The sequence below is a fragment of the Camelina sativa genome, chromosome 5, assembly GCF_030686135.1.
Source record: "Camelina sativa cultivar CO46 ecotype springtype chromosome 5, ASM3068613v1".
Lineage (NCBI taxonomy): Eukaryota > Viridiplantae > Streptophyta > Magnoliopsida > Brassicales > Brassicaceae > Camelina > Camelina sativa.
The window spans coordinates 35,314,470-35,338,378 of record NC_141884.1 but is presented as its reverse complement, the minus strand read 5'-3'; the positions used below and the strand labels follow the sequence as shown (position 1 = coordinate 35,338,378).

General features: G+C 36.7%; 4 protein-coding genes, 1 non-coding gene and 2 pseudogenes across 8 annotated transcripts; 3 read left to right on the top strand and 4 right to left on the bottom strand.

Annotated features, from left to right (window-relative positions):
• The first annotated feature begins 1,926 nt into the window (after positions 1-1,926).
• Positions 1,927-2,033, top strand: LOC147944771 (small nucleolar RNA R71). Its single transcript, XR_015558785.1, has one exon. It is a non-coding gene; the product is annotated as a small nucleolar RNA R71 (small nucleolar RNA).
• A 3,947-nt stretch (positions 2,034-5,980) lies between these two features.
• On the top strand, positions 5,981-7,187 carry LOC104787809 (uncharacterized). Its single transcript, XM_010513452.3, has 2 exons — positions 5,981-6,350; positions 6,776-7,187. The coding sequence occupies exons 1-2, from the start codon at positions 6,030-6,032 to the stop codon at positions 6,923-6,925; spliced, it is 471 nt and encodes a 156-aa protein (XP_010511754.1). The 5' UTR covers positions 5,981-6,029; the 3' UTR covers positions 6,926-7,187.
• Positions 7,188-8,549: 1,362 nt separating this feature from the next.
• Positions 8,550-9,232, bottom strand: LOC104787808 (putative E3 ubiquitin-protein ligase XERICO). Its single transcript, XM_010513450.3, has one exon. The coding sequence runs from the start codon at positions 9,107-9,109 to the stop codon at positions 8,714-8,716; it is 396 nt and encodes a 131-aa protein (XP_010511752.1). The 5' UTR covers positions 9,110-9,232; the 3' UTR covers positions 8,550-8,713.
• Positions 9,233-9,578: 346 nt separating this feature from the next.
• LOC104787807 (uncharacterized) lies at positions 9,579-14,223 on the bottom strand. 3 transcript variants are annotated; one of them, XM_087451113.1, is made up of 17 exons: positions 14,100-14,223; positions 13,495-13,605; positions 13,227-13,380; positions 12,332-12,488; positions 12,126-12,243; positions 11,880-12,029; positions 11,519-11,623; positions 11,329-11,412; positions 11,146-11,261; positions 10,956-11,057; positions 10,752-10,865; positions 10,605-10,661; positions 10,437-10,503; positions 10,271-10,324; positions 10,097-10,171; positions 9,976-10,011; positions 9,579-9,853 (listed from the first exon to the last, which is right to left on the bottom strand). In XM_087451113.1, the coding sequence occupies exons 4-17, from the start codon at positions 12,349-12,351 to the stop codon at positions 9,737-9,739; spliced, it is 1,215 nt and encodes a 404-aa protein (XP_087307239.1). In that variant the 5' UTR covers positions 12,352-12,488; positions 13,227-13,380; positions 13,495-13,605; positions 14,100-14,223; the 3' UTR covers positions 9,579-9,736. The 3 variants fall into 3 exon arrangements, with proteins under 3 accessions (XP_087307239.1, XP_010511750.1, XP_087307240.1); XM_010513448.3 differs by lacking the exon at positions 14,100-14,223 and adding an exon at positions 13,927-14,045; XM_087451114.1 differs by lacking the exons at positions 13,495-13,605; positions 14,100-14,223 and having other exon boundaries at positions 13,069-13,227.
• A 436-nt stretch (positions 14,224-14,659) lies between these two features.
• On the bottom strand, positions 14,660-17,693 carry LOC104787805 (chloroplast sensor kinase, chloroplastic). Of its 2 annotated transcripts, none has more exons than XR_015557749.1 (9): positions 17,123-17,693; positions 16,871-17,032; positions 16,482-16,790; positions 16,319-16,384; positions 16,149-16,217; positions 15,967-16,059; positions 15,663-15,868; positions 15,303-15,580; positions 14,660-15,198 (listed from the first exon to the last, which is right to left on the bottom strand). XR_015557749.1 is itself a non-coding variant. In XM_010513446.3 (9 exons), exons 1-9 carry the CDS (start codon positions 17,558-17,560, stop codon positions 14,953-14,955), a joined length of 1,863 nt encoding a protein of 620 aa, XP_010511748.2. In that variant the 5' UTR covers positions 17,561-17,693; the 3' UTR covers positions 14,660-14,952. The 2 variants fall into 2 exon arrangements, 1 of the variants encoding a protein (XP_010511748.2); XM_010513446.3 differs by having other exon boundaries at positions 15,303-15,576.
• A 267-nt stretch (positions 17,694-17,960) lies between these two features.
• Positions 17,961-21,422, bottom strand: LOC109132930 (beta-glucosidase 23-like; annotated as a pseudogene).
• Positions 21,423-21,806: 384 nt separating this feature from the next.
• On the top strand, positions 21,807-23,449 carry LOC147944770 (uncharacterized; annotated as a pseudogene).
• Positions 23,450-23,909: the final 460 nt, after the last annotated feature.

The window sequence follows — 23,909 nt, the reverse complement described above, 5'->3', positions numbered from 1 at the left end:
TTTGTGGTTGTGGTCAAGTCTGAACTGATTCTGGAAGGTGTGTCGATCGATGCAATGCTTGGCCTGCAACTTGTGTTTTTTCAACGATTCTGCAGCTTTCCTCATCAATCCGTGTTTCCATTATAAAAACATCATCTACCAGCGACTTGTCATGGATCAGAACCTCATCATAGTCTCTAGTACTGATTAGATGATCCCCACTCCAATCCTCAAGCTTAACAGCTTGCTTGCTCACTTTCTCAACAGTCTCCAACTCTTTGACATACCCAGCAGTAACGTCTTCATGAAGTTCTATGAGCAGATCATCATCAGAAGCAATTTTCATAGAAAATGTCTGACCATCAATAGTGGGAACCCTTCTCAGCTTGTCCATCTCAAAGTTCATGACCAAATCATCCACATTCAGAGATATGTGTCCTTTCTTAACATCAATGATGGCACCAGCTGTAACCAAGAAAGAGCGTCCTAAGATGAGAGGATCAATAGGCTCTTTGTCATATTCCAGTACCACAAAGTCAGTGGGAATCATGCATTCTCCAATCTTAATCGGAATATCCTCTAAGACACCTTCAGGAATTCTGCGGGATCGATCAGCTAAGATAAGAGAGATCTTAGTTGGCTTGAAATCCATCATTCCAAGTCTCACAACAACAGAATGGGAAATCAAGTTAATACTAGAGCCAAGATCACAAAGTGAGTGAGGAAACCTTCCTGTGGAGATAGAGCAATCTAACACAAAACTTCCTAGATCTGGTAACTTCTCTGCAATCCTACTATTAATCACTGCACTTACTTCCTTAGAGACAACCACCTCCTGCTTCTTATCCTTCTTCCTCTGTAGATGCTGCTTCAACAGAATTGAGCTGACATCCTTTGTAAGCAGTGCTCCTTCCTCAGGACTCAAACCATTGGTGACCATTCTCTTGACATACCGCTTAATCTCAGGAGAAAACTTGACTGCATCAATCAAAGACATCTCAATCATTACCTTGTCCATCATAGCCTTGCATCTAGCTTCTTCAATCTCCTGTTTGGATCTCCTAGGCTTAGGAAAAGGAACCTTAGGCTTATAAGCTTTTTTTGAATCAGATGGTGGAACTGGAACAGAAACCGTAGCTGTCTGTGGGGGGTGTCGATCGATGCTGACATTGTGTCGATCGACGCTTGATTGAGTTTGCATCGATCGATGCTCTTGTGTAGTGTCGCTCGATGTTGGATCAACTAACGTATCTTCGTCTCCTTCCTTCACCAAAATCGCATTACAAGCATGCTTAGGGTTCGACTCTGTTTTCCTAGAAACAAATTCCTCTTGTCTTTTAACAGACCCAGCAGTCTGAATCACTTGATTCTCCAGCTTCTTGACATGAGTGTTTAATGCACCGAACTTCCCAGTCAGCTCAGTGTATACAGAATCAATCTTCCCATTGAAGTCTACAGTTAACTTCTGTTGACCTTCCAAAATCTGTCCAATCATTGATTCCATCTTGCTCTCTGAATTGGGTGGAGGGAGGGGTTGGTAAGAAGTTGTTGTTTGGATCTCCTGTGAAGAAATTCTTCTGACCAAATCTCTGATTTTGATACCCAGCTCCATACACATAGTTGACACCTTCTTCTCAAATCTCTGGCTTTGGCTCAAAAGTCTCAACATCTTCAGCAAAATGGACTTTCTTTCCAACAAGAAGGTTATGCACTGTATCCAACTTAGCATTCACTGCAGTAAACTGATTTGAATCATGGCCTTCATGTGCTCTTTTCTGCTCTAGGTCTGCATTCTTAGTGCTATTGCTTGATGCTAGCCTTTCTATCAGCTTTTCAGCGTCATCCGGGTACATTGTCTTGAATTTCCCATCACTAGCAGCATCCAAAGCCATCTGATACCTCCAATCAATACCACTAAAGAAGATACTGATCAACTGCACCTCTGAGAAACCATGATGCGGACAATCTCTCTGGTATGCCTTGAACCTTATCCAAGCAGCTTTGTAAGATTCAGCAGGCCCTTGTCTAAAGGTAGAGAGCTTGATCCTCAGCTCATCAGACATCGCATCATCATAGAAGTAGTTCAAGAATACCATCTTGATGTCATGCCAGGTTGTCAGGGATCCTGGTTTGAGCTGCCTTAGCCAATGAGAAGCTTCCCCAGCAAGAGAGTAGGGGAAAAGCTTGCAGTATAGATAGTCTTCTATGACTCCATTATCCTTGATGCTTGTGACTATGTCCTCGAAGTGTTCAATATGATCTAGAGGCTTTTCATGTGGCAAGTTCTTGAATGGCCTTTGTCCAACAAGAGCGAAGTAGGCAGGCTTCAGCTCAAAATCATTCCTTGGAAATGGAGGAGGGACAATTGCGGATCGGTTCTCATAGAACAAGTCTGGTATGTTGAAGTCCGCAAGAGTCTTGACAAGCTCTCCACTGTTGTCATGTCTGCCCTGAAGGTTCTGCTGGTCATTACCATCCAAATCTACACCATTCGCACCGGCTTGGACATTGCATCGCTCGACGCCAGCATTGCGTCGGTCGATGCCATCCTGGTTGTGTCGATCGATGCTATCATTGCGTCGGTCGACGCAACCTGCATTATCATCGACCATGACAAGTTCTTCTTGAATAACCCGCCCATCAGCATCAAGTTTTTGGCCTAGTTCGTTGCGCACATGACCCTCTTGATCCCTCAAAACTCCAGCCGCATCAGGTCTTAGTATGATTGTGTTGGCCATCTTCATTGACTTGGCTGCCTTTGTGTTTTCACGCTCTAGTTCTCCTTACTCTTGGTTTGTAAGCTTAACAACTGGACCAGTAGGATTTTTCCTGGTGCTAGGCTTAGGCATGTATCCTGAAACACACAAGAGAAAAGAAACAAAAGCGTGTGAGTAAAATAGAAAAAGAAAAATTTAGACAAAATCAAAGATTTTAATCTAATGGTGAATCAAAAGAGTCCCCGGCAACGGCGCCAAAATTTGATCTGCTCAAATTTACCCTAGAGCTACTCTCTCAAATTAAGAGATCAATTATAGTACTTAGGGATCGAATCCACAAGAACTCTAGATTCACACAATAGATTTAATAATCTTTTAATTATGCTAAACCAAAATTGTAATTTAAATAGCAACGTAAAAAAGAAAATAAAAGAGTTGTAAATCAATAGGAATAAACGCTAGGCTTAGGAAAATTCTCAGGAAATCATGGAAGATCAGATAAATTAATTAAACATGCAGGATTCAACAATTAAGCACCGTTCTTGAACTCTAAACACAATTGTAAAATAAATCAGTTCTCACTGCAAATATTATCTAAATTTTAAAACCAGAAATTCAAATCTCTTTGCAAAATTCAAGTTAAAAACCAGCAATAAAATCAAGTTTAGATAAGTTCACAAAATTACTAAATTAAATCTCTTTGCAAGAAGTAATTTTGCTCACCAAAAGCTTTTGTCAGGAAAATCAATTATATTCTCATATCAATCAATAATCCTAAAATCTAAATCCAGATGACTAATCAAAGATCTAGCATTAAAAACAACCTATGGTGAAGAACAATAAAGATAATGAATCCTAGATAAACAGATCTAATAATCCATGAAATCCCTAATGAGAAACTCTAAACCTATCAAGCAGATCTACTCAGACATAATCAATGAAAAGCAAAACATCTTCTGAATAAATAGCATTAAGAGATTAAAGGAAGAAGTAAAGGAGTTATGAGTCTTCTCAGAAGGAGTCTTGATTCTTCTCTCCAAAAGCTCTCTAAAATTCTCTCAGGGTTTTTGCTCTCAAAAGTTGCAGGGAAAAATAAAGTTTAGGTCTAAACAATGACCATAAAAATCCTATTTATATTCCTAAAACACGTCCAGGGACTAATGATGCAAATATAGAAAACTTTGGGGCAGTTTTGTAAATCTTCACAACTTGTGGGAAAACTTCCGATTTCGTCTTTGGCTATGCATCGATCGACACATATGAAGCATCTTGATCTGGTCTCCCAACTTCGTAGCTCAGTCTCAATGCTTGATTATACTCCAAATCCTCCTATTTAGCTTCGTTATGCTCTCATCCATGTTAAATCTTATAAAGACTCAAAAGACTCTAAAAATACCAAAAAGACTCTATAAATAAGACTTATATCATGCCTAAAAACACCTAAAAACACCTAAAAACCATGATATATCATATTTTTATCTCTATTTTTAGAATAATTCTATAATAAAGGTGATTTTACTCCAGCGTATTCCTCTATCATAGAGATTGCTATTTTTTCTTCTACATATAGAAGAAAAAAACAGAGTTCATAAACTATGGGTTCACCAATGGGCTGGATTATTCCCCCAGTAATTACCCAACGACCACGGCTACGGAGAGCACAACTCTCTACTCTTAATTAATATATTAGAAAAAAATAGTTAACTACACAAAATATATTAGAATGCATTTGCCACACACATTGTAACTACAATAATGTCTTCACACCAAAAAGAATGGATTTGTCTGGTAACATGCACCAACAAATATAAGTTATGTGATCAATACTATAACTATCAATCTGCTCAATGTTATGGTATACCGTGAAAACCATTATTTGCAGACTTGGAGTACATACTTGTTCTCCCTTGTAGTTCTAAAATTTTCGAGAATAAAGAGTTAGTTGGATTGATTTTATGTGTTCCATTCACATGAGAAGGAGATAAGATTAATTAACCTGAATAATTAAAATTTTAATTATGAATCAAAATAAATAGTAAGTGCCTTGTCTCCCTAGAGATACTTTTGAACCTCATATATAAATGTTGGTTACTTGTCCTGACTCATACTGAAACATTAGACAACTGTTAGTGTAAGTGAGCTTTGAAATCTTTAATTAGTCCATCTCACCATTCATAAGCAAGTGTGTGTTCTCCATACGGCTTAACGTGGCCATATTAGTACTACCCAATACTCATGTGACCCACGTTACAAGCTAGCGTTTTGGGAGTACACAAGTAGAAAATGACTTTGTCCATATGATTAGGATCTAAAGTCTAAACACTTTTAATATAAATATGAATGTCAATCTTAAACTCAAAACAAATTTGATATAAAACCAAAATTAAAACCCGTAATAAATACAACTAGCCTAGGTTAACTTGCCACTTTCATCATTGATCTGCTTCATCAATATCCCGCCACTTTTGGAATTGGAATTTCGAAATGTGAATGGGATCAATCTTTAATTAAAAAGAAGAACTGAATTAGAGCAAAATGTCTATTCAACTTTCAGGATGGTGGTGATAGAAAAAAGGATAAGATTCAGATTATACCATGATATTAATAATTAATCTCCAAATGGAATCATATCGAACACTAATTAATTAACATGAAAACTAGCCTACTATAACTACAATTACTGAAACACCTGAAATATTTCAATCACTTATCAATATCAAAGAGAAGTAACACAAGTAGATATGTATATAAAGAAATTAAACATGCTTGATAAGTTTATGTCTTCTTGGTAAAAGCTATCTCGAGTGAATATATTGTTGGAATAAGGGTTAGTGTGTTCCTGAAAAGGTTGGACTTGGTACACCTTAGCTTCTCTCTGGTGCTGACTGCTGGTTCGATGACCATATCAAAAACCCGTAGTAAATAGAACGAGACTAGGTTTAATATCCAGTTTCGTATTACACTTAAATCAATTCAGTAAATTTGGAGTAACATCCAAAGAAAAAAAACATGCCAGAGAAAGAAGAAAATATAATTAGAATTTCTCAATGGAATTAGACTGATCATGCCTTAAAAAGAAGAATGGAATAAGAACAAACATATCTACCCAAAATATGGTATGGTGGTGGAAGAAAAAAGAGATGAGAATAAGATTCATATCATATATATTATGTTATATTACGAATAATTTACCAATAAGGAATCATATCAAAGACTAGTAAAACGAACACTTGACTTATACGAGACTTGTGCATTTATAAACACCTGAAAGAGTTTAATCACTTATCCATATCAAAGAAAATTTAACACAAGTATATATACATAAAGAGCGAAATGCTTGACAGGGTTATCGGAGGGGTTACCGGAGGAATTACCGGAGGGATTGGAGGGTTAGTCGGAGGGGTGAGGGACGGATACTACGAAAAGGATAAACGGAGAGGCCGCTACGGCTATGGCTTCGAGGAGCACAGGGAGGTTGTGTCTCGTGTGCAGACCGATGGAGGCTACTCTGATCGTCATACCCGCTACAATCACCACAAGAGGCTTCCAGCTCACCACATGCTCCCAAACTCTAACGTGGAGGAGTTCTATGAGAGCAGACAGACCCACCACACCACTGCGTTGCCGTACCAAAGCAACAATTACCACCACAACGTAAGCGACAATCTCTATGGTTTCATGATCTTACTAATCATGCTATGACGTTTTGTTATATATTTTTTTCCAAGCTGTCTATAACTATTTAAAATTCCTGAAACTTTATGCTAAACATTTTGTTAAATAAAACTATTGATTCTTGACTTTTATATACACACATAAAAAATAAAATTAAAATAAAAACAAAAAACCGTTTCAGAGTCATAGGCAAAGGAAACAATGGTTTTGACCTTCGGGCCGTGGGATTTTAAAGCTAGTTTCTGGGGAAAAAAAAAGATAATTGTTTTTTTTTCTATACTAACAAAAATAAAAAACTAACACAAATTTTTAATCTTACGTAGAGCCTTCAAGAATTGTCATCCTTAACCATTATTATTATTATTATTATTTTTAATGTGGCTAGCTCAATGATCACTGTGTAGGGAAAAATGGGTAATGGATGGCAGGGGCAGCATGAAGATGCATACAACGACGGGTACGGTGGGATGAAGCAGCAGAACAGGCTTATGGCTCCTCAGGTTCCAACACGCCAAGTGTACATGAATCCTATTCAAGACGGCCGCTACCACTAAACACAAAGACAAGGATTAAGGGACTCTAGACTGCACCCAAATACTCTGCCGGCTCATATATATAAAATGTTAATGATTATATATGTATCCTGAATAATAAACGTGTAAGATGTATGTGTGTGATTGACATGTTTCAGTATCGTACCAAAACAAATAAGGGACCTTTGAACAAAAAAAGTGTTCTCTTGTTTGATGACCCTATGATTACCAAGGAGTGTTGTTGTTTGCTGCTTATGTTTAATAAAAGTGATGTTTATTATCAGTTGATTTGTATACAGAGATGCATGATTCATCCAGACATGTATGATTTCATTGCAGCATAAGACTAAATCGAGGTGACCAAAAAAAAAAGAAGCATAAGACTAATTTCAAGCTTAATGAGATTCTTTTTCTGGCCTTGATCAAGAGGAAAATTCGTCAATAAAGTGAAATCACAAATCTAGTACCACTTATTTAAGAGAGACTCTTCAAACTTTGCAAGCATTAGATGCGATTTCTATCATAACGATTGAAAAAAAAGACCACTCCACAACAAAGATAGACCTTTAAATTGAACTTATCCCCATATTTGCTAAAGTTACGGTCAAAACACGCAATGTGATCCATTATTAATTTAAAGCATCTAGTTCGGTCCAAAACCAACAGGAACTCTCGTTTACCGACAGGAATAACCAACATATTTGTGATCTACGTCTCTCTCCTTGGAGTTTACTTTAGTTGTATTTTGTATCCTTTATAATTTCATGTCTGTCGTTATTCCTGTGGTAGTTGGTAAAATGATTTTGTAATCAGTAGATTAGGTTGTAATCGTTCTGTCGGTATAAAATCTTAACAAAAAAAAAACTCTCGTTTACCGTTGTCAGTTTGTTCATGGGCATATATACCTTTGGCAACTATCCTCTAAAACCATCGGCCCAACTTTTCAAAATTTTCCATGTTAAGTTGGATTTTCCTCTTCTTGTTGAATATTACTAAACCATATAAAGTTATACAACAATAGACATGTGCGTCTGCGTCTATCTATATATTTAGTGGCCTAAGCCTCCAAGGAACATTGGCCAAACCTGGAATAATCTAAAGGAAGAAAAGGTATCGGATTCAGCCTAATCCTTAAAGACTCTAATACAACACATGCATATATATATATAGTCCCTCTGATGATTTCAAATGTAGACGGAGCAACAAGAAGATAAACCAAACAATCTTAATTCCAATAGCAACAATGGTACTCGAGAGCTTCCTTCAGCATAAAGCTCATCATCATCATCATCACCATCGTCACCAGCATAGGAACTCGATGGTTGAGAAACCGTATCATTTAGTTATGGAGTATGAAGACCTGAACCGTGACGTTATGAAGGCGTCATCACATCATATGAGGAAGGTGAAGAGTGAGAGGATAGCAAGAGATGAGGATGTTGACAAAGAAGCAGAGAATTTCATCAATCTAAAGCACAAGAAATTCAGCAACTGTATATAATCTCGTTTCTTTCGTGAAGCTTAGTATTATTCGCTTAATATATGTGATTTGTGTAATAATTGTGACATCCACTTTCATTTTGTATAACAAAACCGATGTATGATAGCAGTTGTGAGTATGAATTACATAAGATCAAGACACAGCTATTCAAAGCACTTTTATTTAAGTAAAATAAAATAAAAAAACTCTTCCAAAATCCACGAAGTGGAACACAACAGAATCTGAGTTTCCCAAAATAGAAACCAGAAAAAAAAAACATTAAAAAAATGGTGAAAAGCCATAAAAGGAAAGTAGAGTAAGATCCATAGCTAAAGGATGGATCTACAGAGAGGACATGTGGTGTGGTTATTACCAAACCATTTATCAAGACAAGCCGTGTGAAAGTAATGCTTGCAAGACACTAACTCACTCACTTCCTCCTTCTCTTTAAACCCACATAGACACACACAACACTCCAAAGCTTCTCTCTCCTTCATGCTTCCTTTCACACAAAGAGTATCAAAGTGTGTGATTAAGATTCTACTTCTTTCTGAATCCTCATGATCTACGCCATCCTCTATGTTCCTTGCCTCATTGTTATCAGAGCTCACCACTTGAAGAACAGACCTTACCATGTTCTTCAAGATAGACACCGAAACAACTGTGTTCATCACTAGCATTGGCACTACTCCATCAGACGCCGTCGGGTAATGAGAAAGACCCATTCTTCTTCCTAAAAATACTTTCTTTCAATTTCTTGAATCTTCAGGAGATGAATTTGAGATCTTTCAGAAGCTTTAAAATATAGAGAGCAAATGATCAAGTTTCTTTAATCCAGCCACTACTGTCTAATAATCTTCTGGCTTTTAACTATCGGTCTAAACGCGTGGCATGACGCGTAAGGTACGAGACCAGACCAACACATGATTGTGAGTGTATCGCGAAAGTCTCTGACACGTGGTTCTGCGCAAGTGCTTTGTGGAAAGCTTCTCAAGTTCCTGTTCGTCAAGAAACCGACACGTGTGACTCCACTGATCCATGGAAACATAACACGCCACACCATCTTTGTAACACGGCTCTTTGCCACTCACTTCAGAATTTACTTGTAGATAAAGTAAAACTCACAATGCTTAACATAGTATACACATCACATGCCACTAGTTGCACTAGTGCTGGATGTTGATACACAAGTGCTTTACTGGATCAAAACGTTCATCTTTTTGTTTATTCGATGGAAGGTTGTGATGGGTATATCTACTACATAAACATATACAGACTCTATATGTAAATGTAAGACACTATGAGAACTGAATTTGTCAGCGTCTTGGCTATTTAAAAACTCTCCTATTTAATTAAATGGATGTTGCCGTTGAATTGGAGGAGCCTTGTAAAGATTTGAAATATTCCTTTTCTGCGCTAGCCATTCTACTCTGGAACATTGTCCATTCCTTTTTGCATCTATCCCTCACCTGCAAAACCCACACAATAAACACATTGAAGTCGCTTGTTACACAAGTTATGCGTCTTCTGCACAAGTCACAACACGCAATTCTCAGCACAAAAGAGAGATAAAAAAAAAAAGCTTTGTTACCCCTTCCCACGGTGCTTTTCCGTCCGTCGCTTCACCCTACAGATAGCCACACATAGAGGTTAAGGTCAAACAGATCACGAAGGCAGAAAAATGGACATAGAGAGAGTTCTATGGGGCTTACTTGGTTGCCAAGGGAAGGAAAAGATTGATGAACGACCCACTGAGAATCTACTACTCCTATCTTCTCATGTGCAGGCTGCATTTTGGTGTAAATTTAGTCAATTAGCAAACGATGTAATTAAACGAAAGTTTCTTTTGCGTGACAAACAGCGAACTGAAAGTGTCTAACTCTTACCTCAACACATCTTCTTAGTGCAAAGTCAAGTCCCCAACCGTGAACCAAATCATTCTGTTAAACAGTTTAGGTAAGGCATATAAGTGAGACTGACAAGAAGAGAGGTTTAAAGAAAGGGGAGAGAAGAGGAATGAAAAATGAGCAAACAGATGATGAAGTAAGGAACCTGGATCACGTGCCACACGCATCGCCAGGCGTCTCTAGAAAATACAGGAGCCATGATCTCGACGAATCTGCATTTATCAATGACACAAAAGTTCGAGACTAGTTAGTTCCCCTGTTACAGGGATAAAGAATTAAGTAGTAACAGGTAGAAAGAAATGATTCTACATACGCAGCACATGGAGGGAGATGAGGATCTGAGCACCATCCAGGTCTCTCTTCTGTTATCCTAATAAGTTTCAAAGTCCAGAGTTTTGTAAAGATCATTATACATAAAACTAAACATGGCCAGAATCAGAGGGATGTTTGTTCATCATACTTGTGGACTTCCATATCTCCTCTTCTCTTTGTCATCTGCCACGTTAACCCCTGGTTTGGTTCCAAGCCAGGTTGGGAAATCTCCAGGCCATGTTTCTTCACCATCTTTATGTACCTGGGAAAAGGGTAATCAAGATGATCACAACATATCATATATAAAACAAAAAAAAGGGAAAGAACCCATAAAAGGTTTAAAACAACTTACTCTTCTGCATTAAAATGCTCTACCCCAAGGTCTTCATCCCAGATGAATATATAATCATATCTTGCTACAATATCAGGGTGCAAAAACCTCTTTGCATACCACCTATCATATTTCCAGGTGCCAAGAGAGTCAATAGTCATAAACATCACCAAAATATTTTCAATCATAAAGAATAAAGAGCTGTTGATACCATTTAGTCTGCTTTCGAACGCTAATGTGTATAGCAGTCTTCGACCATTCAAACTCATCCCACTCGGTTACTTGGCCGTCATAATGAAACAGGACAATAGTGAAGTTTCCTGAAAACTGTTGAGAAGATGATAAATAATTTATGACGTGAAGTCAAAACATCAAACAAAGGGAATGAACCAACCTTCTTGACACAAGCATCGATATTTGCTTTCTGATTAATACCCACTGTAAAAGTTGCAAGGTATCTTGGTTCACTGGTCAAATCCTGAGGAAGAAAAAAAGGTATCAACATTACAATACTTTTATATATCATGTAATGCAGCTAAAAAATGGTTTTGATGCTATTAGAAATGAATGGTTTAATCACACACCTCTTGTGGTAACCCCCATAATCTGCGCAAATAGAAGTCTGATTCAGCAGCAATCATACCTGGTGGCAACATTTCAGCACCACGAGGATTTGAAGGTACCCAAATCTGCAGAAAACTCAGAAATGAAACATGAAAACATGGACAGATACGATAACATTACTTAAGAAAACACAATAATAAAAGGTTAACAAACACATGTTGTTCTTTTCATATCTAGTTTCCTTCAAGTTTATGAAGGTCAAATCAAAATGACTAAACTATGTAAGTTATCTATTAATTCATTGAATTGGTAGACCAAACTTAAAAAACTACTGTAAAGTTCCAAAACATTCGATGAATAAATTAAGGAGTAAAAGCGTGCCTTTGATTTGTCTATTGGACTGGATGAGCTGCTATCATTATCCTTTGATGATGACCAAGCTTTATGACTTTCTGGAGTTGCAATTGTCGAACCCTTTTCCTCTATATATGAGAGATCGTTTGAAGGAAGAAAGTTTGTTGGGAGACTCACCTGAAATATAAGAATAAGAACTTCTGCAGATGAACAAGAGAACAAATCTAATCAAACACAAAAAGAATAGGAAGAGAAGGGTTTTGATTCTACAACCTTGGTGATTGATAATGATGGAAATGATATTCCAATCAGAAAGCCAAAAGTTACTCCAAAAAATGCTGTTGCAATGATCTTCATCCCATCATTTGATTTCCTACTAGTACTAATTGAACTGAAAGAACAAGAAACAAATATAAGGTTCTCTGAACCTCTTGAAAGACTGACCAAATTCATCAAAAAGAGAAGGACAAGATCATGACCTGCGTGAAAATATTCCCATATCTTCTGATTGTACTTCAAGAAGAGGTTTGTCACCCACTGGGGTTTCTCTCTACTGTAGTAACTTCAAGACTCAAGGCTCCTCCTGACAGTAGAGAAGCCAGGAACCTTCTATGTGTAACACCACGAGTCCGTTATCTAGAGAGGAAAAAAAGAGGCTTTTGAATAAGTTCCAATGCCAAGAAGAAGAAGACACAAGATGGGCAGACAGATTAGGACCACCATTTAAATGGAAAAACTGGTCATCATCCATCCACACTATCTAAATGTCAAAAAAGTAAGTCATTATCGTAGAACCTACAGCTGAATACAATAGAGTGCTTCTAAACCAACCAGGGGATATAAAGGCTTACAACACCAAACTATTGACCAGACTATATATACCCATAAGTCAAAAACAAACTAAGTAGATCATTCCCTTAGAACAAGTAACAAATCATGTGCTTCCCCTTTGACAAAAGCAAAACAAACCCTCCCTCTCAAAACTAGGAGCTATACAATCAAACCAATCACAGAACATCATGAATCACAAAAAAAAACAGAACACTTTCCTTAGATTGCAAGACACACACACAAAAAAAAAAAAACAATTAAACCCAAGATAAAGTCAGCTCTGTATCACATCTGATTAAGAGAACACAAACTTCAAATACCAAAAACTAATCAAAAGCAGACTAAAGAATACTAAAAGCGCAATGAAACAGAACCAAATGGTTACCAAAATAACAAATTCACCAATCGCATAGGCTAAGCTTCCACACACACACACACACACACAAAAAAAAAAAAAAAAAAAATCCCAAATTTCTTCGATAAAATAAACAGAATTATCCTACAAAAAAAATAAAAGGCGTCACATTTGAAACCGATACTAACCTGGGATTAATCAAAGAAAAGGCCACAAAACGAGATGCCTCAAGAACCAAGTTGAAGAACACGAGATAATCGCTTCTCAACGAAACCCAAAAACCCCTCTTCGCAAAATTCGAGACACACACACACAAACACACACCCCCGTGATCGCCTTCGTCTAGAGAACACCAAAAACGTGAGACGAGGAGGAGAATGAATGATTAGGAAACGCTTTTTTTTTCAAAATCTTTAAATCCAAAAAGAAAGGAATGATTTTTATTGAAACCCTTACCGAGATTTCTTGACTTTTCCCTTTTCAAGAAATTCAAAAGAAAAGTTTAGGTTTTGGTGACCAACTAGGGAATTTTCTGGGCGTGTATTTTGGGCTCAAAGCTGCTTCTTCCTACAATTTAATTTTCAAAAAGGCAAACAAAAAAAAAAAATTCAATATCTTTTTTTTCCTGGGGTTTGTGTTCGAAATCCCCAAAACGACAGAGTTTTTATAAAAGTGTGTCATGATATGATTGGTTTAAAAACTTGAAATGCGCGTAAAAGCAAGCACAACAACAAAATTAATATAGGACCCGCCCGACACGACACAACTCGCATTTCCGTGGACCGTACTTGGTCGACATATAATGATGCCAATCAAAACTTTCACAATTATACTGTTTTGATATTTTTTATATGTTAAGAAAGAATCAAACAAATCTATCAAACTCACTTTTTTGAAATCTGTTAGTTTGTCATATTCTTTGCTGCAATTTTTTTTTATAGAAAAGAAACAAAACAAGAACAAACCAAGAAAGTTTGCGTTTTGCAATATCTATCCGGAAATCACGCAAAGATAAGAAGATAATGGTAGAAGAAAGCAACATAATGAAGATACATTGTTACCTTGAAATTGTGTCAGTGTATACGTTTTCGCTAACCAAAGTTTTTTTTTTACTTTTTGTGGAGAAATGTGTATAAATATAGAGAGGTTGGTTGGAATTGTTAATGGCATTGCTATATTTTGCGGGATTTAAATAAAACTCCAATGAAAAGTTTGACTATTATGTATGATGATGGGATAAATAGAGTTGCCAAACTATAACAAGGAAAGTACCAAACTGAAGAGTCCACTTTCTTTAATAGGAGAGGTCCCCCCCCCACTTTCATTACTTGCTTTTCGTACATATTATGTTCTCATCAATTGAATTCGTGACATGTTTTAGCAAATGAAGTTATAAAAAAATTGTGACATTGGTTAAAAAAAAAATGGCAGACGGATAAAATGATGCAGTAAAAAGAAGCCAATTGAAATTGGATGAGTTCCTAATAGTATTCGAAAGGCTTTTTGATTCACTGAAAAAGGTGATACTGGTGATATGTTCACATTCACATCACAATCAAATACAAAACACAAGATAAACAATAAGAAGTGCCATTTTCACATTCAAGATTCATAAACTGTGTTTGGTATAATAGAGCTATTTATAATAATCAATAAGTAATCTGTTCAAGTCTATGTTACAAAATACAAACTCTATTTATATTGCGTACATAAGAATAGAGCTGTATATTTACGTTACAATGTCCACCTAATGTAGTTGTAGACATGACTCTCTTAGGTTATGTACATATTATGTTGTTTTATACACACTGATCAACAAATCACAAATAGACTATACATTGGCCTCACTACACACAGGCAAGCAAAATACACTGCGGCTAAAAGATTCACAAGGCAAAGAGAGGGAATTGAACTCTATCCTTCATTGGCTTCAGATACTGCTTCGGAGAAAGGAGGGAGCCAAATTTCTACACGAGTACCCCCAGCTCCTACGGCTGCATCAGAGCTGCGAGGGGATATAACCCTGAGCACGCATCCGTAACTCTCCAGGATCTCTCGGGCTACGGTTAAACCAGCCACAAAGTTCCATGTCATATTGTCTTCAACCATGTTTTCCGACAGGAGTTCTGCTCCAAATGGTGTTAGCGAATGCATTTGCGTCTGCATTGATGTACAATTTATGTTAAAAAGCAATATGATTCTGGTAAGACCACAAACTTAAATACAAGTTAAAAGCAGCAGAATATAGGTTTGATCTTGTTTACCATATAGCGCATATCAGGACCATCGTCATCAATTACTACCAGACTACCACCAGCAGGAGCACTGGTCGACAAAATTTCAACTTTCCCCCCAACATGAGTGCGCAACATAGCACCTTCAATGAGATTGCTCAGAGCCTGCCTTAAAGCTGGTTCTTCAACAGCAACTTGCAAGGAAGCTGAGTTTTCACCTAGCTCCACAACTCTTTGCTGAGTAAGGGCTAGTGGTCTCACAGTCTCGACCATATCTAAAAGCACATTAGAAATCTCGCATGGTCTTCCTGACATAAATGAAAGAGATAAGCTCTCCCAACACTTTGTTTTGTAGCAAAGACGTTCAGTTAATTGCTAGGAAGCTTGTACCTTATGCTGTGCGTTAGTACAGGTGCTAAGGCCAGAGGTGGCATAGGCATTTCAGAATCATCTGATCCAGAACCCAGGGAAAGGCGTGTACTTGGGATTTGTGACCCATCAATGGGGTCCTTTTGTTCATACATTGATCTCCTTGTTTCATTCTGTGCTTTGTTTCTCTTCTTCAGGGCTTCTTCGTTGTGGCGGACTATATTAGCCTGAAAATGAAATGCTTTGTAAATATACACATCAAAAAAATCAATTTAGGTAATAACACTCACAAGTACCAAAAGGGACAAAGTAAGAGAAGGTGAACCTTTGTCAAGTGAACTGCATCCTGAAGTTCTTCAAGAGTATCTTTTATTTGATCGCCTTGAACTATTAAGTCTTCAACAATATCATGTGAAACCTACAAATGTACAAAACCCCAAGTCAGTCTGATACTTGCAAGAATCAGGGAGAATAACAATTCCAGCCACAAATGTTAACTGTAAGGACCTGACTTCTCTTCGTGTGAGTTGAAAGCATTTTACTTAAAGTCCTGATGGTAGAGAGCGGACCACGGATCTGCCAAAACACACAACAAACAAAATGCATGATATAAACTACAAGGAGACGTTAACATAAGATCTATGTGTGATAAGTTAACAAAGTGTGCGGCTTTGTACCTGCTCCACTAGCTTACTCATCCTCACATTGCTTTGCCAAGATGACTGTTGAAGTAACATTGTTTTCTACACATACCCACAAAAACAAAAGATCAATAAGGGTTAAAAAGAACCAAACACACGCAATGCCATCAACAGACGAGACATGATATAAAAAAACAACCTGATCCATGACATATGCCATAGCCAGAGTCCGCGAAATATTAATGGCGTAAGATCTCTGCTCTGCAGTGAACACCTTAACCGATGGAAGTTTAACTTTAGGTGATTTTGTATTAGCTGAAGCAGGCAAAGCATAAGCTTCCTCAGGGGAAGGAAAATGCTTTAAACCACGCGGTTTCTCCTCCTCCTCCTCTTCTTCAACCTTCTCCTCCTCGGCTTCCACAGGTAACTCCGCAACCAAGAAACCAACAACAAACGGGTGTTTCACCATAGGAAACACAGCAGCTCTATGCTTATTCACAAGTTCCACCTATCATCATCATATTATGTCAACAACAAAACGATAAGTGAACTCAAGTTTTAAGGCAAAGGAAGAAGAATAACACATACTTGTTGACTAGAAAGTGATGCTTCAGCAGCTCGTAGACCAGCAGGGATACCAAAGTTCCCAACTAAGATCACAACGTCTCCAGCATTAACACTTGGATAACACGTGACACGACGCAGCTCTAATCGATCCATTACATAGCTACCAGCTGGTCTTACATATATCTAAACCAAAAACAAAACAAAAAAATCCCAACTTTAATTCATGAACACTCTGTTTTGTTCAGGTAAAGAAAATGAAATAAGAAGACGAACCGAGAGGACTGCATTTGGATCCACGATTTGACGAAAGAGATCTAATTGCTCGAGACAAAGTCGTTGAAAATCAGGACTTGGTAAGATAATCTTAGTCTTGAGATGGTCTTTCTCAATCATCTGTGTGAACTCTACAGGAGTAGTTGAAGCTCCACGAATCGCGGAAGCTATAGCGGAGGCAGAAGCCACCATGGTCACTCCTCCGGGTTCTGAATCTTCATTGGGTACAGTGTGGTTCACGTAACGGAGACCGCGTGTGAATATAGAAGACGACGACGAGGAAGAGGGTGAGGAAGAGGAGGAGGAGGAGGAGGAGGAAGATGCATTGAGTAGCTTGATCGAAGGGTTAGAAGGTCTAGGGTTTGGAATACAATTGGAGAAGTGTAAATTAGGGTTGGACGAAAGAAGGGTCTGAGAAGCGATTGCGGAAAGAAGCATCACTACAGAACACGACAGTGGAGTTTTTACTTTGTGGCTGAGACTGAAACTCTCGCGAGGAAGACGATGCGATGATATTATTATTACACACCAAATTACCAATAAAACGGCCACGTATTACAACACTTGCGACAACGATGTCAGAGTTGAAAACGCCGTCGTTTATTATCTGAAACAAAAACAAGTACTGTATACATTATGTTTTTTCTTTCCTTTTAAATTAACAAGATGTTTAGATCTAATTTTTTTTTGATAATTTTTGAGTAATGATTACATCTAAATTTTTTTTGATAATGTCCTTTTTACAATAATTTTTTTTTAATGCTCCTACATTTTACGTATTTTCTATTATACCTTTTTCAAAAATGTTTATTGATATGTTTATGGCGGTTTATAGTGGCTAGACTCTCAAATCATGTTTATAAAATCCTTTTAAAACTTTGTAAAATCTCAAATCTTGTTGCGAACTCGGTAGTTCGGGAACCACCACTTCTTTGTGGTGTGAGAAATACGAAGTGTAGTAATTGATTCCGACAAAATCAGCTGAGTTTTTCAATTTTCTTTTCTGCTCATCGGTAAATTTAGGTAACCTATGTCCAACAGTATCTTTCATTTTCTGTGGATAGTCTCCGAATCTCGTTGTATCCAAATGCCTAGAAAAAAATAATATCAAATTGAACATTTGAAATTCTGACTACAAGAAACAACAAAGAGAGCCATTTATTACCATCCCATAATAAAGTCAAGGAACATGCGTCGGTAAGATCATGTGCCTCGAACCAACCCGGACTATGAGCGATACCAATCTTCCCACCTTTACACTGTAATTCACAAACAAAAACCAAATTGTACGTTGAACATACAGCCGGCTCAGTAATACTTAAACACATGGGTGAATTTGCTAAAGGCACATCTATTTATTTAGATACATGAGGAAATAAAAGAGAACATTAATTCACCTTCGCATACTTGAAGTATGTACAACACATATGTATATACCTTTTTGCATTGTCTGAAAACTTGAACGGCTTCTGCGTGAGACAAAAGCAAGTTGTGGCTGACGAGGTAAGCTTCATATCCAGACCGTCCGTCCTGGCAAATTTTGTTGATATATTTAGAGCATCGTCCAGGAGCTTTTTTGCCTATGTCATAACCAGCACGGCTAAACACCCATGGTTCGTTGAAACTTGAAAGTGATCCAATGCTTAACTTTTCCACCGTATTCGTTAAATACAAATTCTGAATATTCCCTAAAATCTTTCCTGCAATTGTTGTATCAATTACATGTTATAAAATATGTGTAATGGTTGAAGAGAGTCTATTTGATGGTTATTCAAATTTTTGATTTCGCGGTCAATATAGCGATGTTCAACTCAGGTCTGGTTCGAAGGACAAACAGACTTAACAAAAATTCTAGTCACCATCTTTTTTATGTATTTTCTTCAAAGATAATGTTGATTAAATTTTATGGCTAATACTATCGGAAGAGTCCCTTACTATATTTCGAGGTAACTTAGACTATATGTTCGCTTAAAAATCCTTTGTATTCGTCTTCTAAGTCTTGTGGAGTTTTTTTTTTTTTTTTTTTTTTTGAACTAAGTCTTGTGGAGTATCCCAGTGAAAAACAGTAACAAGCGGAGTTATGCCTAATTAAAAACACAAGAATTGTATGAAAAACTGAAAAATAAACGTACGATAAGTTATTCATAGTTGACAACTTCTCCTCCTAAAACTGTATTCAAGTTTATGATTAGAAATATATACTACCTCTGTTTCAAAATATAAGATGTTTTGAGTATAACACGCATGTTAAGAAATGACTACTTTTAAAAAAATTTAACCAATTATAAACAAGACTGCATAATATTAAATATTATACTAATCTAAAAATTGCATAGAAACTTGAAAACATCCTATATTATGAAACAAAAAAAATTATCTAAAACATCTTATATTATGAAATGGAGGGAGTGTTTACCATTTTTAAGGAGCTCATCGATGAGGTCATGATAGAACTTGACACCAACTTTGCTCACTCCCTTCTCTTTTCTTCCGTCTGATTATCTATATTAACATTTTGAAGTACATTTTGTGTTATGCCCTTTAAGTTTTGCTTATTTAAATTATTATTTACAATATTAACCCCTAAAAAAATTCCATAAATAATATTGCAGAGAAACTCAAATACTAAATTTTCTTAAATTGACCAATATTTGTTATTTATTGCCATAAAATCTTAACAACATCTATACATTCAGATTTTTTCACAAACAACTCTACCCATAAAAAATTTAACCCATTAAATCTCTAAAACTATATTTATAGATGTTAAAATCTCTCAAATTTAAATGATATACAACAAATTTTTTGTAACAAAAGTTTACAATCTCCATAATTATATTAACATTAATAAATTTCCTAAACCGAAAATCCAATTTTAGAATGATTAGAAAACCAAAATTCATAAATATTTAACTTTAGCAACAAGACATACATTTAATTCAGTATATATTTTATTTAGAAACTGAATATTGTTTGGTAATAATATAAACAACTAAAGTTAAATACAATATTTAAAAATTTATTTATAAAATTGATCTCTACATATTTACACAAAAAATCAATATTTAGAAAATCGTTTAATCAAATACTTTCCTAAATTACATTAAAAAAATCTCTCTACCATCTCTCTTGATTTCTAATTGAGAAGATACAATAAAAATATCTTTAATATTCTAACTTGCTCCCCAAGATTTATTCTCCTAACCATAACCACCTCTATAAATAAATTGTAAGTAGAACAGCTATTGTATTCATCTTAGCAATATAGAGTTCACCTTCTATTATCATTAAAAAGTTTTTCAATAAAACTATGGTTCACTCGGAGATCAGTTTTATTTTTCTCAGTTTTGATTCTTTTTATTTATTTCATGTACATGTGAAGCTTTAGTAGTTTTTAAAATGGTATTTTTGTAGAATATATATATATATATATATATATATATATATATATATATATATAATATGTGAAAAATATGATGTATACAAACGCAAAGGGTTTTCTGGTTGTTTTTGTTATACTTATGTTACTTTTTCTAATTCTCATTGATTATTTTTCTTTTTGTAATATTTCTAATTTTTAATTCTAAATAATCGTAGATTTGAATTGGTTTTTGATTCCTTTATAACTATAGTAAGTAACATTTATATATTAGAACTTTATATAATACTACAAAAATATTTTAAAACCTCTTTGGACAATTTATGTTTAATTCATTTTTAGTCAAAAGTGTTTAATTATACCATATACCACATATAAAATTTTATAAATATGATAAAATGAGAGGGGTTATATAGCAGGACGGTTTCAGATCGACATTAACATAAACTTAAATTTTCTTACATCTAATAAATTTGTCTACAAAACTAAAACAGTAAAACTTAAATTATAAATGTTAAACAAATATTTCAACCAAAACACAATATAAAACTATATTAAACTAGAAAATAAAAATTCATCCAAAATTAAATCTGCATAAATTTTATAAGACATATGAAATACTACCAAAAATAACAAATAAATACAACATAAATTTTTTTTTATAAAAACATAATCCTGCGGTGTATCGCAGGTTAAAACCTAGTATATTAATAATTTTAAAGTCATTTACATAATTATTTATGGAAATTATAATTATAAACTAAATTTTTGAAAAAGTGGAAACTATATATTTACACAATAGATTTATGTAAACTCACGAGGGAATATTCTTGGCCACGCAATAGAAAGACTGAAAGCATCAGAGTTCAATCGTTTCATTAATTGGATATCTTCCTGCAAATATATAGTATATATATTCATCAGCATACATGCATGGAAACGAATGGAATAAATCAGCATATATAACAACAAAATCAATAACTTGTATGTACGTAGTGTTTATAGATTAATGCAAGTACAGTAATAATAATATCTTCAAAAGCGTATATATTCGGTGGCGGTGAGTGAACTTACTAAACTTCTTCTAAAACGATCCGATATGAGATTAGGTCTCAGTTTTTTTTTTCTTGGTTACCCAAAATCAAAAAGTGTATTGTATTTAAGCAACAAATAATCCTTGTAACGATGTTGTAATTTTTTCTCACGCGCGCTACGCACTTTTCTCTTCTCTCCAAAACGATAACGCGATCTGTTTTTTTCTCCCTTCACCTTCGCCGATCTTGGCGTCGGCTCCCACCGGCCACCATGACCAAAAACAAACCCAAAAAGAAACCTCTTTGGGGTATCTCCACTGGATCCCCAAACTTTGTCTCTTCTCATTTGAAGTCTCCATCGCCTGAATCTCCTAGTTCAGCCGGTGAAACTTCTATCTGTTCGCCAGAAACAGAGTTGCCTGATGTCAACGGACAGTCAGCCAACAAAGTTGCTCCAGATTCCTGCCCAATTGCCCCCTCAGGAGAGATTGACGCGGCAATCGCAACTCTCAGATTTCAGAACCTTAGATCCCCAAAATCTGGCGAAACCCTAGATACCCAACACTTAGCTACAACTGCTAACATCTTGGCCACTGTACCTACAACTCAAGCTTTTGCTACAGATGTTGATCAAAATGGCATCGAAGCAAATTCAAACCGGGTAGCACCAAATACCATGGCCCCCCACCCAAGTGAAGAACATCCCTGGAAGGATCTTGTCAATGGTAACTCGACCCACCTAGAGAAAAAAGGAACCCCTTTCACCCTTGAATCTGGCGAGACTTGCGTTACTATCCCAAACTCTGTAATCGAAAAAAAAGAAGGCATGGGACAGTTTTATCATCCGTCAATTCTATGAAGAACCCCCTACTCGCGGTGCAGTTCACGCCATAGTCAACGGAATCTGGAGCCGACAACGTTGAGACATTACTGTCTCCAAAATGGAAGGTCATTCATTTTTGTTCAAGGTCCCTTGTCCAAACGCCTATAGACAAATGCTTAGTCAATGTTTGTGGCAAGTTAATGGACAAACTATGTTCGTCGCAAAGTGGTCTCCAGATATTACTCCGAAGAAGTCGGAGCTGACCCTTGTTCCTGTATGGTTGGAATTTCACGGTGTCCCTCTTGAATTCTTTAATCGAGAAGGACTTGAGCATATTGCAGGACTGGTGGGTCATCCAGTTTGTCTGCACCCTCAAACCGAAAAACTAACCAATATCGAAGTGGCTAAGGTTTATACAGTTATCGATCCACGCAAGCCACTGCAGGAAGCAGTTAATGCTAGGTTCGAGTCAGGACAAATTCGACGAATCTGTGTTTCAAGTCCATGGCTACCGTCCCTCTGCAGTCACTGCAAAAAGGTGGGACACACTATCTCTCGATGCACAAAAGCCCCTCCCACATGTACCCTTTGCGGTTCGGTGAAGCATATTGTGTCCTCTTGCCCCAGGGAAAAAAAAAGAAAAGAAAGCTGGCAAAGCTCCGATCCAAAGTCAGCTATCAATTATTGAAGTGACTAAAGCGCAAACCGACACTGCAACGGCTCCATTGCCAAATGCAGCTCTCAAGACATATCCACCTAGCACCAGCGATCATGAGCTTGGTGAAGCTAGTACTAAGACTTCATCCTTCCCTCCGGTGAGGAAGTCTCTTCCCCAAAACAAAGACAAGAGCTACCAGATGAGTCTGGATGAAGGTACACTCTATGTGGATCTGACTGCCAACTTGTTTTCTCACCTGCTGCCAACCGGGGATAAGATAAGTGAGCAAGGTGCACACTCTGACCAAGATACAATCTCTGGGGATGATGACAATCCAGATGAAAACTCAGATAGGTTCCTCCAGGTCATCTACAAACGTTTGAAGAAGAAAAAGGAGAATAGAGCTAGGGCAGGAGGCCCTAAAATCCTCTAAACCAATATCCCTTTTATGGATATTTTTTGTCGTAATGTAAGAGGTCTAAACAACCCTGTAAAGCGGAGAAATCTACAGAAATGGCTAAAGGTACATAAGCCTCTTTTTGGTGGAGTTATTGAAACTCGTGTAAGCCCGGAGAAAATACAATATATCTGTATGAGTGTTAGTCCAGGGTGGTTGGCGGTTAATAACAATGAATACTCGGATCTTGGAAAAATCTGGGTTATATGGCACCCCTCAGTTCAGGTGTCAGTTTTGTCTAAATCATTACAAATGATAGTTTGCATGGTTAAGCTTCCATTTGTTCCCACAGAGATGGTGGTCTCGATAGTCTATGCCTCTTCATCATCCAGTGAAGAGAGAAAACTTTTATGGTCAGAGCTCGAAGACCTGGCTGCTTCTCCTGCTCTCGTAAACAAACCTTGGATAGTTCTTGGGGCCTTCAACCAAATTTTGC